The sequence below is a fragment of the Phacochoerus africanus genome, chromosome 10, assembly GCF_016906955.1.
Source record: "Phacochoerus africanus isolate WHEZ1 chromosome 10, ROS_Pafr_v1, whole genome shotgun sequence".
NCBI lineage: Eukaryota > Metazoa > Chordata > Mammalia > Artiodactyla > Suidae > Phacochoerus > Phacochoerus africanus.
The window spans coordinates 75,383,485-75,402,305 of NC_062553.1; the positions used below are offsets into that span (position 1 = coordinate 75,383,485).

The window sequence follows — 18,821 nt, forward strand, 5'->3', positions numbered from 1 at the left end:
AAGCAGCCCTAGAAAAGGCAAAAAGACAAAAAAAAAAAAAGACCATGCAAGCCTGTTAAAGTTCTCTTGGGGGGTTCCCTGGTGGCTCAGTGGATTAAGGACCTGGCATCACTGCTGTGGTTCAGGTTCAATCCCTGGATCAGGAAATTCACATGCCATGGGGCGAGGCCAATACATGCATACATACATACAAACTGTTCTAAAAAAAGCTCTTGAAATTAGCACATTGCCACGTATGCCCACATTCCATGGCCAAAGCAAGACTTTAGAGCCAAGCCTGGCAATGGGGCACAGAGTATATTTCACCATGGGGGGGGTTGCTGTTCAGAGAGAGAGAATGGATATGGTCTTCCCTTCCATGGACTCTTTTTTTTTTTTAAAGTTTTACTGAAGTAGCATTGATTTGCAACGTTGTGTGATACTTTCTACAACAAGGTGATTCAGTTACACGTGTACACACATCCGTTCTCTTTCAGATTCTTTTCCCATATAGGTTATCACAGAACCTACTCTGGGTAGAGAGAGTTCCCTGCACTGTACCACAGGTCCCCTTTGGCCATCCATTCCCACCATATGCCAGTCCCATCATGGTCTCCAAATCAAGTCAATCTGGTCTGGATCCTTAGAAGCTCTTCAGCGCAGACGTGAAGGTCCCAGCTGAGCCTGGAGTTCCCTAGAGAGGGAAGGAAGGCGGGCCAGAGCCAGGTCCTGGTGTCACTCACTCTCCAAGGAAGAGCGAAGCCAGGAAAGAGAAGAGGAGGCGTTGTGAGGAGCAGAGGTGACCCGCCCTCTGGATCACAGTTTGTAGTAGAGAGAGGTTCTCTCCCAGCCCTGAGGTTCCATGACTCCATCTGTCCTTGGGCCAGCTTTTCTTACAGGAATGATCTGAGAAAAACAAAAGGCAATAAAACTGAAGAATTGAAACATCCCGTTTCAGCAAACAAGGTGGGGCTACGCCACAGTTCAGTCTTTTGCCACAAAACACACAGCTGAGTCCTCGCCTGGCTGACTCATGAGCCCGCTTGGATCAAGATCACACATCAAAGAGCCCGGGGGTCATGTTTGCATTTTAGCATCAGCGACACTCCCGCGTGCCTCAGAACTGTGCCAGTTTTATCCCTGAAAGTCTCACATCCTAGGCAACTCCTCCATCCTTGGGCCACTGGGATCACCAGTCACCCAGCTCATCCCTTGTAGTGGATGCTGCAGTGAACCGCAGGGCGCTGGCGTGACAGATGCGGGGAGTTTAGCATCAGGTAGACCCAAATTCAAATCCGTGTGTGTTCTGGGTCACTTCCAAGCTCTGTGATCTCAGGGAAGTTAGTCGTTATTTCAAAACAGAGATAGTATTTACCTCCTACGATTTGTGAAAAGGTTCATTCACCAGGCACCCACCTAGCCCTCACTCCCTTTCTTCCATACTCTTGGTTTCTTCCTTAAACATGCAAACTCACTCCCCCACTGTGCGCTTCCTGTTCCTCTGTCCGGAAGGCCTGTGTGTCCCAGAGGGGCCCTTTCTTATCTTTGGTGGGGGGGGGGGGTCCTCCACTCACCTGCTCCCTCCTCAGGAGGTCTCTCCCACCCCTGCCCCCACCTTCTCATGAGAACCTTCCTGACTCCCAGGCCCTCTTTGTCTTATTCCATTTCATCTCCTTCCAGGGCTGGGGACAGGCAGCCTTCTAAACTGACTCCCTGAGGAGTTCCGTCGTGGCTCAGTGGTTAGGGAACTCAACTAGCATCCATGAGGATGTGGGTCCAATCCCTGGCCTTGCTCAGTGGGTTAAGGATCTGGCATTGCCATGAGCTGTGGTGTAGGTGGAAGACATGGCTCGAATCCTGCTTTGCTGTGGCTCTAGTGTAGGTCGGCAGCTATAGTGCCAAATAGACCCCCTAGCCTGGGAACCTCCATGTGCCACAGGGGCGGCTGTAAAAGACAGTAAATAAATAAATAAATAAATAAATAAAATGACTCCCTGAGACCCTCACTGCCTGCCACCCATCTCCTCCCCTTGAGGGAGGCAGGACCTAGGGACTTGCTTCTAACAAAGAGAATATGGCAAAGTGATGGCATGTCAACTCTGAGATGATGTCCTAAAGACATGCCCTCCCTCTCTCTCTCCTCACTTGCTTGTTCTGATGAAACAAGTTGCCCTAATGTGGGGAGGGGCATGTGGCCAGAAACTGAGGGCAACCTGAAGCCAGCAGCCAGCAAGACGCCCAACCTGGCTGGCAGCCGCGTGAATGAGCTTGGGCACGAATTCTCCCCCAGTTGAGCCTTGGTGTGGCTGCAGCCCTGACTGGGCCCTTCCCCCCAACCCCCGCCCCAGTTGCAGCTGTGGAAGAAACTCTGAGACAGAAGAGCCCAAGCTGAGCTGTGCCCTGATTCCTGACCCACAGAAACTGCGGCAGAATAACTGTTGTCATTTTAAATCACTAAGGTTGGGGGTCGTTTGTTATGCAGCGATCAAGAACTAACACAGCCGAGTCTTGCTTACTTCCTCCTCTAGGATATCAGCACCCTGGGGATGTCTTGTCTACTGTGCTTGGTCCAGAGCACAGAACAAAGCCTGGCGTATGATAGTTGCTCACGTTTATTGAATGAGCAAATCAGGAGGGCCCAGGCTGCCAACAGGGCATGTAAGTTCAGATGAAACAAATATTTGAGTGAATGGGAGATTTAATGAAACATGAGGAGGGTTGGGGAGAGAGAAAGCGTGTCTGGGCTGACTTATCTTTGACTATCAAGCATTTAGGTCCCTACTGTGGACCTGGAAGATGCTAAATGAATAAATCGGTAAATGTGCAAACTCACGCATAGGTTTAAGTTAGGGATAGATTAGAAGTGGTAAGTTTGGTGTTGACACACTGAGTGAGAAATATCACTAGAGGCATTCAGAAATAAACCAAGACATTCAGAATATTACATGAGAAAAGAAATTCATAGAATAGTGTCTGTAGCCTAGTTTTGTAAACACATACACATATACACAAGTCTGGAAGGAAACATACCAAGATTTTAAGTGCTCTTCGGTGGCTGATTGGATTGCAATGGCTCTCTTTCTTTTTTCAGCCACACCCAAGGCATATGGAAGTTTGCAGGCCAGGGATCAAATCTGAGCCAGAGCTGCTACACCACAGCTGCAGCAACACTGAATCCTTTACCCACTGTTGTGGGGATCCAACCCGTGCCACCACAGAGACAAGCCCAAACACTAACCGGTTGCACCACAATGGGAACTCCCTACAACGGTGTTCTTTTTTTCCTTTTGCTTAGCCATATTTTCTACAAGAGAACAATAAAGTTATTTCCACTTATTCTTAAAAATCGGAGAAAGATCCCAGCGTGGATTTCAGTCAGGATCATATAAGAGATCGTTCCCCAAGTGGAGGAGTAACCCAGTGAGAAGAGGAGAGAGGCTTACAGTCGTCAAGGGCAAAACCCCAGTCATTTGTGAAGCAAGAGTTCTGGTTGGGTCTAAGAACAAGCATTTGACATTGACTGTCAGCAGTACGGCCTCCTCCTTAAGCTCCCCCACCTTCCCTACCCTGCCTGCCCCAATGGCTCCCCTTCTCCAAAACATTCCCCAGACCTGCTTCTCAAATCCTTGTCTGGCCACCATGCCAGCCTCTTTTTCTCACACTTGCACCCTACTGCTTCTTGCTAGCTTTTCCCCTGGTGCCCAGAGGATGTCCTGCATTCGGCAGCTGGAATAGTGGTTTCAATCCTTCTCATCACAGCCTGGGCATGAAATCATGAGCTTAAGACTTGCTTCGGCCTTCATCTCATGCCCACTAGAACTTGATCAGACTTTCACTTCCCATCAGGAAGTGAAACATAGGAAACCAACATGTTATCTCCCGTATAACCACAACCTAGTTCTCTTAAGCTCTGTTTCAGAATTAATCCGGTAATGACCCCTTTCATGGCTACCCGGGTTTCAGGCCTAGTGGTTACTCCGGCAGACTTTTTGTTTGTTTGTTTGTTTGTTTGTTTGTTTTTGCCTTTTCTCGGGCCACTCCGACGGCATATGGAGGTTCCCAGGTTAGGGGTCGAATCGGAGCTGTAGCCAGCAGCCTACGCCAGAGCCACAGCAACGCAGGATCCGAGCTGCGTCTGCGACCCACACCACAGTTCATGGCAACACCGGATCCCCAACACACTGAGCAAGGCCAGGGATCGAATCTGCAACCTCATGGTTCCTAGTCAGACGGGAACTCCTCTGGCAGACTTTTTGAATAACTAGTCAGCAGTTGGCATGTGTTGGTGCCCATGACCCCAAATCTTATTTTTCTGCAGTTGAGACAACACGAGGAGCACACACTGCGCTTGAGGAGCCAGGCGGAGCTCCCGATGCTGACACAGATGGCAGGGGCTGTGGCCTGACTCTAATTCCCCCAGGACGTGAAGCCTGATGGCGAGGGTGCAGCGGGCCGCACAGGGAACTGCATTTGACTTGGAAGAGCTCCCCAGGCACAGCCTGAATAGCTGGGCCGCAAGGCACACTTCTGCTGGCACTGCAGGAGGAGGCCCAGGCCCTGTCAGCCACCTGGGGTTTAGACACCAGAAACCTCTCCAAGAGGAGAGAAAGCAAACAAGCTTTCGCACCTGCCGTCTGACTAAACCTTTAGGAATGCTCAGCAAGTCCCTGGCCTCTGCTCGACACTGGGAAGCCTCTAACGCCCCTCCAGTGGGAACACGTGACTGATTCCAGCCAACCAGGACACGGGCGGAAGTGACGTAGTGGGCGCCCTACGCTGGAAGCCGAAGCTGAGTCCTCCACGCCCAGCCCGTTCTGGGGAGGTGAAAGGGGCACCTGCACCGGGAGCTGACCATGTGGCGTGGGTACTGAGTCTCTCCGGAGGGCACATGCCCTGGAGAGTCATCCGGGCCTGTTGGGTATCCACGTGTTCCTGCAGCTTAACCTAGCCTGTCCCATCTCCTATGCCATCAGTTCTGGATTTTGACACATTATTCTGATTTAACAAACTTTTAAAAAACTTGTTCTTCTTCCTTTTTTTTTTTTATTTGTTTTTAGGAGTTCCCGTGCTGGCGCAATGGAAACAAATCCAAGAACCATGAGGTTGCGGGTTTGATCCCTGCCCTCGCTCGGTGGGTTAAGGATCCCTCATTGCCCTGACCTGTGGTGTATGTAGGTCGCAGATTAGGCTCGGATCTGTCTTGCTATGGCTATGGTGTAGGCCAGCAGCTCCAATTAGACCCCTAGCCTGGGAACCTCCATATGCCACTGCATGGCCCCAAAAAAGACAAAAGACAAAAAAAAATGTTTTAAAGTTTATTCAAGTAGAGTTGATTTACAATGTGTTAATTCTGCTTTAGCACAAAGTGATTCAATTATATATATTCTTTTTTATATGCTTTTCCATTACGGCTTGTTAATGAACTGTTTTGTTGTTGTTGATGGTATTTTTTTAGGGCCACACTCTGGCATGTGGAAGTTCCCAGGCTAGGGGTCTAATCAGAGCTGTTACTGCCAGCCTACACCACAGCCACAGCAACACGGGATTCAAGCCGAGATTGTGACCTACACCACAGCTCACAGCAGCGCCTGATCATCAACCCACCGAGCGAGGCCAGGGATCGAACCTGCAACCTCGTGGTTCCTAGACAGATTCATTTCTGCTGTGCCATGACGGGGAACTCCTGCTTTCAGTTTCTAAAGTAAGCGTTTCCTTTATAGATACTGCATACATTCTAGGTACACAAATAATAAATACATTTTAGGTTGCCGACATCTTCTCTGTACTCCAGCAGGAGTATTAAATTGTTCACATGGCTTGGTCACACAGAAATAATTATTTTGAAATGTTCATTTGAGTTTATATAAATATTATAGTGTATGTATTTTTTTAAAGTTATATTTTAAAGGTGACTTTTATAATACTTGCCCAGTATTTTACCTAATTATAATTAGGCTGCATTGCATTCTGTAAGTTGGCCATGCAAGTATTTAAAGACATTCTCCTGTGCCTTTAATCGTAACCCAAGTAATGACTACATACCTCATTTTATTGGCTTTTTATTAGGGAATGCTTAGTGAAACTTTCACTTTGCCTTTGCCCTTCAATTATGTCCTTTTTACAGCATAATGTAAATTTTATTAGGACTTTAGCATTTGTTTTTAACTTTTTTTTAAAAAAAGTTATACTTTCCCTTAAGATTTAATTAAAAGTTTTGGGAGGAGGTGAGGTGATAGCAATGCATGCTTATAATAGACACTGCAAAAAATATATATATGTACAAAAAAGAAAAAGAGGAGTTCCCATCATGGCACAGCAGAAACGAATCTGACTAGGAACCATGAGGTTGCGGGTTCTATCCCTGGCCTCGATCAGTGGGTTGAGGATCTGGCGCTGCTGTGAGCTGTGGCTTAGATCACAGACACAGCTCAGATTTGGTGTGGCTGTGGTGTAGGCCAGCAGCTGTATCTCCAATAGACCCCTAGCCTGGGAACCTTCATATGCCATGGGCGCAGCCCTAAAAAAAAAAAAAGAAAGAAAGAAAGAAAGAGAAAGAAATCACTCACAATCCCACCTACCTGTTGACACCTACCCCACCCTGCCCCACCCCATATTCCGCGTGGGCTCATACTGCATAGAAACTGTATTCTGTGGCTTCGTTGGCTACATCATCCTCTGATCATGATTTTTAGAGGCTTCCGAGTATGCCAGCATCTATCCGTAGGATCACTTAAGTATATTCCTATCATAGAACATTTCTTTGCAGCTCATCACTGTTCTAAACACTGTAATGAATGTGCTTGAACATCACAGGCAGAATAAGACCCTGCTCCAAAGGCGTGCAGGTCCCAGTCGCTGGAACCTGTGAAGATGTGACTACACGGCAAAAGTACGTGACTTTGAAGATGCAATTAAGTCAAGGACCTTGAGATGCAGAGGAGTTCCCATTGTGGCCCAGTGGTTAACGAGTCCGACTAGGAACCATGAGGTTGTGGGTTTGATCCCTGGCCTCTCTCAGTGGGTTAAGGATCTGGCGTTGCCATGAGCTGTGGTGTAGGTCGCAGACGTGGCTCGGATCTGGCGTTGCTGTGGCTTCGGTGTAGACTGATGGCTACAGCTCCAATTAGACCCCTAGCCTGGGAACCTCCATATGCTGCAGGAGTGGCCCTAGAAAAGGCAAAAAGACAAAAAAAAAAGGACCTTGAAATGGGGAGATTATCTGGGCGGACCCAATCTGGTTACACAGGTCCTTAAGAGAACCTTTCCCAGCAGTGGTCAGAGGAGAAGCTGTGACCATGGAAGCAGGGGCAGAGATGCCACATTGCTGGCTTTGAAGATGGAGGGAGGGATCCATGAGCCCAGGAACATAAGCCGCTTTTAAAAGCTAGGGAGGTTGAGAAGGGACACAGCCTCCCCTAGAGCCCCCAAAGGAACGTGGCCCTGACAACACTCTGATTTTAGCCCAGCCAGGTATATTGGATTTCTGCCCTACAACACTGTAACATAGTACATTTGTGTTGTTTTAAGCCACTCAGTTTGTAGGAATTTTTGTTGTTGTCTTTTTGTCCTTTTAGTGCAGCACCCATGGCATATGGAGGTTCCCAGGCTAGGGGTCTAATTGGAGCTGTTGCCCCCCGGCCTACACCACAGCCACAGCAACATGGGATCCAAGCCGTGTCTGCGACCTAGACCACAGCTCACGGCAACGCCAGATCCTTAACCCACTGAGCGAGGCCAGGGATGGAACCCGCAACCTCATGGTTCCTAGTCGGATTCGTTAACCGCTGCGCCATGACGGGAACTCCCAGTTTGTGGGAATTTTTATGGCAGCAGTAGGAAACTGATATCTGATTTTTGTGCCCCCAATTTTTTTTGCCGTTACTGTTCTTAGGAGTCAATTCCTGGAGATTTCTCAAGGTACCTAATCACATCGCCAACTTACAATCTCATCAGCCGTGTAGAAATGCCTGCCTCACTTGCCCCTCTCACCCTGAGACCTAAGTCCCTGTCTATGCCATTGTTTCATGTTCTTTCATTTCAATTGATGATTATGATGATATCAACACTGACAGGAGCCAACCGAGGGTTTACTATGAGCCAAGCGCTATCTAAACACTCATTTAATTTCCCACAGCTCTTTGAGTTATGTTACCATTATCATCCCACTTTACAGAAAGGGGAAACAGAGGCAGGGAAAAGTTCGCAATACAGTAAAGCTGAAATCAGTGCCCACGAAGTCTGGCCCCAAAGGGGATGTTTGTTGATGAATTGCCATTAAAATCAAAGCTCCAGGAAGGCAGGGTCAGTCTCGCTTAACTTAGTTTTCCCTGGTGGTAGCGTAGCCAGTGTAACAACGGCTGCGATGAAGAGTTCTGCACAGGGAGCCCCTCTCACTCCCATTGCTTTAAAACCTTAGGGGGCCCCATCGATCTCCAGCCCGAAGCTGCACCAACCTTCAGATGTCAGTGCAACTGCCCGTGTGGCATCTGGGTACAAGGATGCTCCTGAACTGAACACACCGGACTCGGACCTCTCGGCCCCTCCCCCATCGAGGCCCTCCCCAAGGCTCTTCCTTTGGGTTGAGGGCATCAGCATGACCCAGCTCTGGAGGCCAGCCAGGGATGTTCACTGCCCTAGGTGCCCTCAGCCCCAGCCTATTTGCACCCATCCTCTGGCCATCCCACTGCTGCAGGGCACTGGCTGCTGTGACCATTGCTCCTGCTGTCCCAGGACCCACCTCCATCCAGCCAGTGATTTGACACTCAAGGTGGCTGACAGTCCTTCTCTCTTAAGACACTCCAGGTGCTGCTGCTGCTCTTCCCTTCATTTTTCTGGTGGCCCTGAGGTGGTCTCTGTCCACCTCTACAGCCACCCCCTTTCCCTGTGGCCCCTCTCTCCCAGTTGCTGTGGCCTCCTGCCCAGGAGCCTGCTAGAGGCTCCACCCTGCATCTGGGCTCCACCCACCTTCTGCTCATCAAGGTTCTAAACTCTCCCCGAACACCCCAAGTGCCCACTGCCACCTCCCTAGCTGATCACATCACCCCTAAAAACTGGCCTCACAGGACACGTCAGGATCCCCAATGTTCTTTGAACCTTTTGCTTGTTTCTTCCTGGAACCTACTCCTACATGTGCCAACAGGACCCCCTCTGTCCTGCTCTCTGCTGCACCCAAAGCCCTGAGACAGGCCCCAGCTCCTGGCATGCTCAATAAATGTTTTTAAGGGAACAAAAGCTTCCAGTTCCCCCATCACCGATTTTAGTCTTAAGCTGAAGATTCTAGGCAAAGTAAAGGTTTTTACTTTCTTTTGTATATAGTAAGATAAAAACCTGTTTTGGTTGCTCCTGTTTTCCTGATTGGGAATTGAAAGATCAAAGAAAGTAGGAAAATAAATTCGATCAACAGCCTCAGCAGAGAGCAGGACATGTCTCCAACGTCTCAGCCACTCTCCAGAGGGGAAGTTTCAAATTTGATACTGAAAATGCTTTGGGGCTCTTTTCAGCAACTGAAATTTTTGGTAAACTATGCATAACACAACTTACCATTTGAACTGTTTTTACATGTACAGTCTATGGCATAAAGTACATTCATACTTTATGTAACCACCAACGTCTTTTTTTTTTTTTTTTTTAAGTGCTGCACTTGTGGCCTATCAAAGTTCCCAGGCTAGGGGTCCAATTGGAGCTGCAGCTGCCACAGCCACCGCAACGCGGGATCAAAGCTGCATCTGTGACCTATGTTGCACCTTGTAGCAACAGGGGATCTTTAACCCACTGAGCAAGGCCAGGCGTCCAACCTGTGTCCTCAGAGACACTATGTCAAGTTCTTAACCCACTGAGCCACAATGGGAACTCCAGCTCTGTTCTACTGTCTCTGAATTGGACTACACAAGGTGGCTGGTGTAAGTGGAGTCATACTATATTTGTCGTCTTGCAATGGGCTTGCTTCACTCAGCAAAATGTTTGCAACATTCATCCATGTTGAAGCAGGTGTCAGACTTTCCTTTCAAGGGTGAATAACATCCCATTTATGTGTATATACATTTTGTTTTATCCATTCTCCCGTCCATGGACACTGAGTTTACATCCACCTCTTGGCTACTGTGAATAGTGCTTTGTGAACACAGTGTACAAGCATTTGTTTCACTTCCTTTGGGTGTATGCCTAGAACCTGAAGCATTTTTCAGCATTGTTCAGTATTGGGGAAGGGGGTTTCCTTCACCCAGATCGAGCTTCTAAGTCCGTAACCTGAGAGGATTCCAGGAGCCAGGCATGCTCAGAGGTACTCCTTGCAGGAGACAGTCCCTGATTCACAGCACACTCGCCCTCCCCGTTTAGGCCCCCCCACAACCAGGGCAAAGAGAAACTCAAAGCCAGCGAACCAAGCATTCCACTCCAAAGTCTCTCCCACTCAATCTCCAATAAAGACCACACCAATGTAAAAATGAGACATCTTTATTAAGAGCTAACATGCTTTCAAAGTTCACACATGCCAACAGGCAACAGGACTACCACATGGGTTCTAAAATCACTGACAGGCACACAAACCAGCCTGCAAACATGCACCAGCCCCCTAACTCCCGAGTCCTTAGATCTGGAGTAAGCCTGCTCCCGCTGCCGGAAGCCCCACACTTACCAGCATGGCCCTGCTGCTGGGTTGCTCCCAGCAATTGGCCTGATGGAGGGGACAGGACACCCAGCCACGTGGTCCAGCAGGACAGAGCTGGACTCCACACTTCATCACAGTAGCCATGCCCCCCAGGACAAGGAAGAACTGCCCCCCCCCACCCCCGCTCCAGGACAGGGCAGGTCCATCCAGGCAAGTGGCCAGCAGCCTGGTTCCCAAGCCTGGCTGCTCATTCCTGTCAACAGAGAGCTGGATACAAAGTCCTGATTCGCTGAGCCACGGGTCCATCACATCAGCACCTCGGGGAATGCCACCTGACGAGGTCGCTTTCTATAGGCTCCCCAGGGGGGTACCACAGCGGCCATCTCTTTCCCAGGTCTTACCTTCCCAGACGCCGCCCTTAGTTCTGATGGAAACGCGTGGCATGTCTGACACAATTCATGAGTATGATGTCCCACATAGGATGCTTAGTTCCTATCACTGGTTTGTGAAGGGTTAAAAAAAAATTGAGTGGAGTTCCTATTGTGGCTCAGTGATAAAGGACCCGATTAGTATCCATGAGGATGCGGGTTTGATCCCCGGCCTCGCTCAGTGGGTTAAGGATCTGGTGTTGTCAGGAGTTGTGGTGTAGGTTGCAGACGCAGCTCGGATCCCGCATTGCTGTGGCTCTAGTGTAGGCCGGCAGTTACAGCTCTGATTCAATCCCTAGCCTGAGAACTTCCACATGCCAGGTGTGGCCCTAAAAAGACCAAAAAAAAAAAAAAAAGAGCACCCAGATTTCATAAAAAAATTTATTTTCATATAAAAGTGCCAAAATATCCACCAAAGTCAATCTAGTTCAACAACCAGTTTACTCTAGTAATCCAAACACAAGCCTCTTTATTCACATTGTTTAAAAGTCAAAATTTTTGTTTTCACACATTCCCACAGTAGCTCGAGTCTCTGGACAGCGGGAAGCTGGCGTTCCTGTTGGCTGTGCTAGTCCATATGTCCAGGTTCATGTAGGCACGGAACGGGTTGAACCCGGGGTAGTACTCCTTGCACACGACCGCCTGGTTCTCCATGTGCGCCGGGTGTTCTGCAGCGGGGTTGATGGTGCAGCAGTTCTCATAGACGTCGCTTTGCGGGGCCCAGATGGAACCAAAAAGTCCAGACATAGGAGACAGGCTTCGGGTGCTTGTGAGGTAGGGCTGAGATGTACATGGGGAGGGGGGGAAAAAAAAGGTTCATAAAAATAAAGAAACCTTAGAAAGGCAATGTTAAGGCTGGGATGCCACTGAGGCAGTTATCCAAGCAACCTGGAAATTCCTACACTATTGTCAATGGGCCGGGTTGCTTTGACTGAAAACAGAAGGTCGTGAAATTCCCATCAAGCTCAATAAACTTATTTCAACCCAAGGAAGGACCCAGAGATCAAAAGCCCTCTCTCTGTAAAAAAGCAGCTGAGTGCAGGTGAATGGGGGGGGTGTGGGAGGGGAGGGGGAAGAAGGCCAGAGGCACGAAGCCCTCGGGCCCCCCACTGACCACCCCTGACTTTCCTGCAATGTTCATCTCACCTCCTCCCACAGACGAAAGGTCAGTAAAGCTGCAGGAACACCAGCCTTCTGGCCCAAGTTCAGTTTCACTGACAACCATCAGTCCTTGGTGTGGTTTGGGGTGTCTTGGCTGCAGCGCCTGCTAGCAGCCCCTCCCCCACCCATCTGACTCTGTGTGATGCTCCGGGTGACAGGCCAGGCTCTGGCTGATCCGAGCCCTACTCTAAAGCCCCAGTGAGATCAGGAGGGAGGCAACTGCAGAAAGAACCGGGTCCCAGCAGGGCTGGGCAGCACTGACCGGAGAGCTGATGAGACCGGCATGTCCCCAGGCGGTCGGCACGTTGGGGGGGCTGTTCCAGGCCAGCTGGGAGCTGTGGTCAATAAAGTCTGTCTGAACTTCGGCAGGAGTGGGGTAGTTCATGTTTTCTATGAAAAAATGGGAGACAGCGACAGGTGAAGATTCCTCTACAGAGAACAGCATTCTCAAAAAAAAAAAAAAAAAACCCCACAAGCTTTCAAGGCCTTCCTATACTGACAAATTAAAGACACACATAAAATCATTGTTCCAGAGGGAGTTCCATCATGGCTCAGCAGTAATGAACCCAACTAGCATCCATGAGGATGCAGGTTCGATCCCTGGCCTCGCTCAGGGGGTTAAGGATCCCGCAGTGCCGTGAGCTGTGGTGTAGGTCGCAGACGTGGCTTGGATCTGGTGTTGCTGTGGCTCTGGTGTAGGCTGGCAGCTGCAGCTCAGATTCGATCCCTAACCTGGGAACCTCCATGTGCTGTGGGTGCAGCCCTAAAAAAGAAAAAAAAAATTGTTCCATGAGACACATCACCTGGGAAGCCCTCAAGCAAGGAAGTTCTTCCTCTGGGCCTGACCTTCGGTTCTGGATCATTTTGATGGGACTCTTTCTAGTACAAAAAATACACTATAAAGTATTACTGCACTTTCATAGTAGTAAACACCGCTATATATTTAATAGTGTCAAGATTCTTACCAGTTCTTAAATTTTTCTTTTATTGCCTCTCAGGCCAGACCATCTGCACATACACCACGTGCACTGATAAAAGCAACAGCAAACTGAGCCCTTCGCCACATCAGTAAGAAGCTAAGAAACAGCTTCCCGCGCAGGAGGAGAGTTCCCACAGCACCCCCTGGTGGTGGGTATGGAGCACTGCGTGTATCAAAACCCAGGGAACTGTGTAAGCGTCTGTACTTCTAATTGAGTCCAAGCATCTGCAGTTTCCCCTCCAAGCTCCTTTCCTTCCCTCTGCAACACCACCCAGGGATGTATGAGTCAGGACATGCTGAGGAACAAGCAGGTAAATGTTCTATCTCACCTGGGGACTCATTGGCCTAAAGAAGGTAAACCTACAAGCAAAGCCCAAGCCTTCCGATGAATAATCCACAGTGTTAGGTCCTACATAATCCAAATGACCCCAATTTGAAGGGCTAGACTGCTTAGGGTTATTTGCAGAAGCCTCAGCCTCCTGGGTTTGGAGGGCTTGTTGAAACCATATAAAATGACAAATGGCAGGGAGCTCCTTGGTGGCTCAGTGGGCTAAGGATCCAGTGTTGTTACTGCTGTGGTTTATGTGGCTTGATCTCTGGTTCAGGAATTCCCATATGATACAGGCACAGCTGGAAAGAAAACGACATACAGAAGGGAGTTCCCTGGTGGCTCAGTGGGTTAAGGATTCAGTGTTGTCACTGCTGTGGTTTATGTGGCTTGATCTCTGGTCCAGAAACTCCCATACGCCACAGGCACAGCTGAAAAAAAAAATGACATATGGCAGGGAGCTCCCTGGTGGCTCAGTGGGTTAAGGATCCAGTGTTGTCACTGCTATGGTTTATGTGGTTTGATCTCTGGCCCAGGAACTCCCATATGCCACAGGCATGGCTGAAAAAAAAAAAGACAAATGGCAGGCGTGCCCAGCTGGACCCACCTGAGGTCCCCTGGCTCCTGGAAAATCAAGAGGCTCACTGTCAAGGCACACTTTTGCAGTTGGTGCCTAAAGTCCACACCCCTCCTGCTCTGACTTTCTGGGAATAAAAGAACGGCACTGGGACTGTCCAAACAGCTTTTACCTTCTGGAAAGGCATTGTAGTCATTCAATTCCAACGGACAGTACACGCTGGGAAACTGGCCTTCACACGCTGCATTCCAATCAATGAAACTGTGGCCAAAAAAAACAAAAGGTCTGGTTTCAGAAACGGGATGTCAACAGAGCAAGGAAAGAGGAATACACAATTAGCATTACTCCTAAGTCCTCAATTTTGGAAAATAAAAGAAGTACTTTATCATCTCAGAAGCAAAGACTTACTAACTCAGAGCTCTCATCAATGACACCACTGCAGGATGGGCGGCTCAGACTGGATGCCCACTTTCTTTAAAATAGGGGCGATGTACAACATAGGGAATATAGTTGGTAACCCTGCGATACTCCGTGTGATGAGAGATGGTGACCAGGCTCCCATGGTGATCACTCTGTGATGTATGAAACTATGGAATCACTATGTCGTACACCTCAAGCTAATATAATATCATCTGTCAGTGTAATTCAAAAAAATGTTAGAGATGGAATTTGATCTGTTGAGTACAGAGAGCCAAGGATTCAGGGAAGAGAGGGAGGAAGGGGAGCTATTCTTTAAACCAGACAACAGAAGAGCCAAGAAGTTATGCCATGGATGGGAGTTCCCGTCGTGACCCAGCGGAAACGAACCCGACTGGCATCCACGAGGATGCAGGTTCGATCCCTGGCCCTGCTCAGTGGGTTAAGGATCCAGCGTTGCCGTGAGTTGTGGTGTAGGTCACAGACGTGACTCGGATCTGGCGTTGCTGTGGCTCCAGTGCAGGCTGACAGCTGTAGCTCTGATTGGACCCCTAGTCTGAGAACTTCCATATGCTGCAGGTGCAGCCCTAAAAGGACAAAAAAAAAAAAAAAATTCTGCCATGAGTAAGAGGAATGGATCAAAAGCTGTCTTTCAAAAGAACTGCAGAGAATCCTCATCTGTAGTTAAGGATAAGCCATGTAAGTAGGACCAATATTTGAAAGAGAAAATTGCCCTCACTGCTAATTAAAAGGTATTTTATTCTCAAAAAACAAAAACAAAACCCACCCACGTTTAAGTCTAACTAGAGGCAGAATCCCTGGCCTTGGCCTTGTCAGCATGTGGGACACTGGCTCCTGCCGAGGGTCCCTGCACACCCGGGGGCTCAGCATGCCCGTTACCAGAGGCCCACTCTGAGCTCAGGGCAGAGTCAGCACTCACCCAGACACCACAACTACACAAACTCTGATCCATGGGAGATACTTGGTTCACCACCACGATGTGGATTTTCATAAGAGAAATAAGAAAGTGAGTATCTCTGTAATGAGTTGAACCAAAAAACCCATATGGATCCTGATTAAACAGAGATATTACCATTTTCTCAAATTTTCACTATTGGATAACATATCCAACAGCAAAATTGTAACTAACTGGAAAAAACCGCCATTGTGTAACTATTTCCCAATACTCAAATGATCTGATCTTTACACATTTTAAACGTGTTTAAGATGATCGGTTGCAGGAAAATGGAAACTTTTGTTCTGTCAGCGGGTAGGAATTGTGAGCGACTGTTTTTGTTTTTTTCAGTGCTGCCTCTCATACATTAATGGATTATCTTTTCCATTTAAAAAACAGACACAGGTTGCATTACTTGTTCCCTTCCATGCTTGTAATTTCTAAGACATCACATATTGACCCCTAAAGGCAAAGGCAGAGGTCATCGCTGGAGACGGACGCCTGGGCCCAGAGGTTATCAGGGCAATGGCAGACCCAACTCCAATTCCCAGTGCAACCCTCTGGCCCCAAGGCCACCATCAGGGTCAGGTCGTACCTGCTCTGCCCTGGGGCAGGTGCCTGCAGGACACTGTTCTCCAGGGCGCAGTTGAAGCCGCTTGTCACACACACGGGCTGCGCGGGCCACAGGTCCCCCGAGGGGTAAAGACCTAGGGGAGAAAAGCAGCCTCTCAGTCCACCTCTTTCCAGCTCGGCCCTGGTCCACCCTTCCTGCAAGGCCAGGGAGGCGCCTCCTCCTCCAGGACGCACGCCCCATGTCACCCACACAGGCTGACCACCTCTGCCTCCCCCAGCCGGGGGCCCCTGCAGGATGGAGAGTGGGAACAGTGGGCTGGTTTAACCTGTCCCTCACACAGGGTACCACTGTCCTCTGGCCCGGATCACGGGACAATTGTGATGACTCGAGAATGTGGGGGTCTGCTTTCTCTAAGACCCCATCACAGCCCAAACAAGTTCACATTCCAGTAAGCGGAGAAAACAACAAAAAGAAGCAAGAAGTGGGGAAAATGGTGACGTTACAGCCCCAGGGATGGGACACAGGGATTCTGTGGCTGGTGAGGATGGGGGGTGGGGGGGTGGGGGGTGGACGAGCTTAGCACCTGGTGAGGGAACGCTCGGCCCCCAGGAAAGAATGCGTCCCAGTACAGTGCTCTCAGCTGTGCAGGCACCTGCCTGCCGAGGCTGCCAACACCAACTTACGGTTCTGAACTCCCGTTCTGAACTCCGTTTGATCAGCAAACCACGCCCCCCCCGCGCCCCCCTCCCCCCCCCCCCGACCTTCCTGGCAGGGGGGTGGGGTGGGGAGAAGAAGGCTCCCACCCTGCCTTCTCCCGCCTTCACTGCCATGGCTGTCGCTCAGCCATCTGTGGGAGGGGTGGGTGGATGGATGGTGGCATGGATTAAAGGGACAGCCTGGCTATCTGTGCACAGGCCGCGGCACCACAAAGAAATGTGAGACTCAACTGTCCAAAACGCATTGGGAACCCAAGGATTTACAGCTAGCTGGGCCATGCTGGGGGTCTCCCTCACTGAGGCACGTTCACTTTCGGGGAGCCCGACCCTGGCTTTCCAGGCAGGAGGTACCGCCAGGCCTGCACCTCTGTGCAGGAGCCAGCAGCCCTTCTGTACACCCGGAGACACGCAGCCCGGGGCCAGCAGAGAAACCTCCCAGTGACTAAAGAAATGCCGCCAGGAGACCACAGAGCCTCCACAGCCGTGGGGGCCTCTCAAGAGACGAGGCTGCCCTTGGATCCTGGGGGAGCCCTCCAGAAGGATAACTTCCTGTTCACGCGCATCCTCCAGGAAGCACGAGGGAGCCCGGCCGTCAGGAAAGGGGGGCGAACTTTGCTGACATCAGCTGAGGTGCTCAGACACCCTGCTAGGCCAGAGGACATCCAGGGCAGCCTCACCTGCTGGCCCAAGATGTCCTCCTGTCGCAGCCCAGCCGCCCCTGCCAGGCCCTGCTGGCCCTGGAGCCAGTGCAAGGCTTGGCAGGAGAGCCATCCGCTCCCAAGGCTGCCCTCATGGGTTGCAGAGCTGGCCCAGCACTAGGCGGGGACTCCATGGGGTGCAGCTGGGGTCAGGCCTGCAGGGTGGCTGCCTCCTGCTGCATGAGTTCTGTGGAGCAGCTGCGACTACATGCTGCAAGAGCCAACGAAAAGCTTTGGCTCCCTGTGCCCTCGTGAGAAACAGAAGCTAGGACCACATACACAGAGATGAGGGGGGGTGTGGTGTGAGAGACAATTTCTGTGGGTCTCACATTCCTGCTCCTGAGAGCAGACACTCTGGCTGCTCGTGCTCTGACCTCACAAGGATGTGGCTCAGCAAAGCCTCCAAGGACAGAGACGGGCTCTCCCTTTCGAGCCTGGCGCAAGCTGGCTTTGTCCAACATGATAAAGCTGATGTCCCCTGCCTGTTTCAGAAAATAATTTAGGCCCCCCTAGGTTCGGGGCTCCTCTCCTGTAATGCAACCACTGAACAGGTACAGGCAGCCACCTGGGGGCTTCTGCGTCGCCCCCAAGAAACCGTGGCAAGGGGGCTTGAGAGGGAGGAGGACTCCAAGGTGCTCAGGCTGCTTGTTGTGCTGAGCAGCCTTTGCCTCTGACCAGGGTGGTGGTGGTGGTGGGGGTGTCTCTTGTCTCGGGGCAGCAACTACAAAATCTGGGCAGTTGTACTTGTTAGCCCATGTAGACACCTCAGACCCCTCCCAGTTCTTGACAGTGGCGGGATCTGACTCACCGTCAACACCACCACTCTGGCAGTGTGTCAAAAATGGACAGTAAGGTGGAGTCCCCATTCGTGGCTCAGTGGTAATGAACCTGACCAGTATCCATGAGGATGCAGGTTGGATCCCTGGCCTCGCTCACTGGGTTAAGGATCCAGTGTTGCCATGAGCTGTGGTGTAGGTCACATATATGGCTGGGATCTGGTATTACCGTGGCTGTGGTGTAGACCAGCAGCTGTAATTCTGATTCCACCCCTTGCCTGGAAGTTCCATGTGCTGCTGGTGTGCCCTGAAACAAACAAAAAAGACCGGAAAAAAAAAAAGACGGCAAGGTCACGACCAATGTTAACCAGACTTATTGTGGTGATCATTTTGCACTACAAGTGTGTGCTGAATCATTGCGTTGTACCCCGGAACTAAGGTATTATGTCCATTATATCTCAAAAGAAAAAACAATTAGACGGTGAGGAGAAGCAGAGAGCCCCCGAGGGAGGCTGAGTGATACCCCAAGTGACAGGTAACAGGGGATGCAGGGAGAAGTGACCAGATTCCGGATCCAGGTGGAAGGAGAGGGCTGCGAGAGTAAGCCACAGATGACAGGAGAGGGAC

The 18,821-nt window shown here is 50.1% G+C and overlaps 1 protein-coding gene across 3 annotated transcripts in view; it reads right to left on the minus strand.

The window, feature by feature from the left end:
- Positions 1–11,380: 11,380 nt before the first annotated feature.
- Positions 11,381–18,821, minus strand: part of TMEM131L (transmembrane 131 like) — a 181,588-nt gene continuing 174,147 nt past the window's right edge. For 2 of the 3 annotated variants that reach the window (XM_047798811.1, XM_047798810.1), the window contains exons 32-35: positions 16,026–16,137; positions 14,231–14,319; positions 12,437–12,564; positions 11,381–11,793 (exon numbers count right to left, since the gene is read on the minus strand). In XM_047798811.1, coding sequence (XP_047654767.1) covers positions 11,518–11,793; positions 12,437–12,564; positions 14,231–14,319; positions 16,026–16,137 — 605 coding nt within the window. In that variant the 3' untranslated portion in view covers positions 11,381–11,517. Of the gene's footprint in view, positions 11,794–12,436; positions 12,565–13,482; positions 13,913–14,230; positions 14,320–16,025; positions 16,138–18,821 lie in introns of those variants that run through there. The other variant, XM_047798812.1, reaches the window with a different exon arrangement.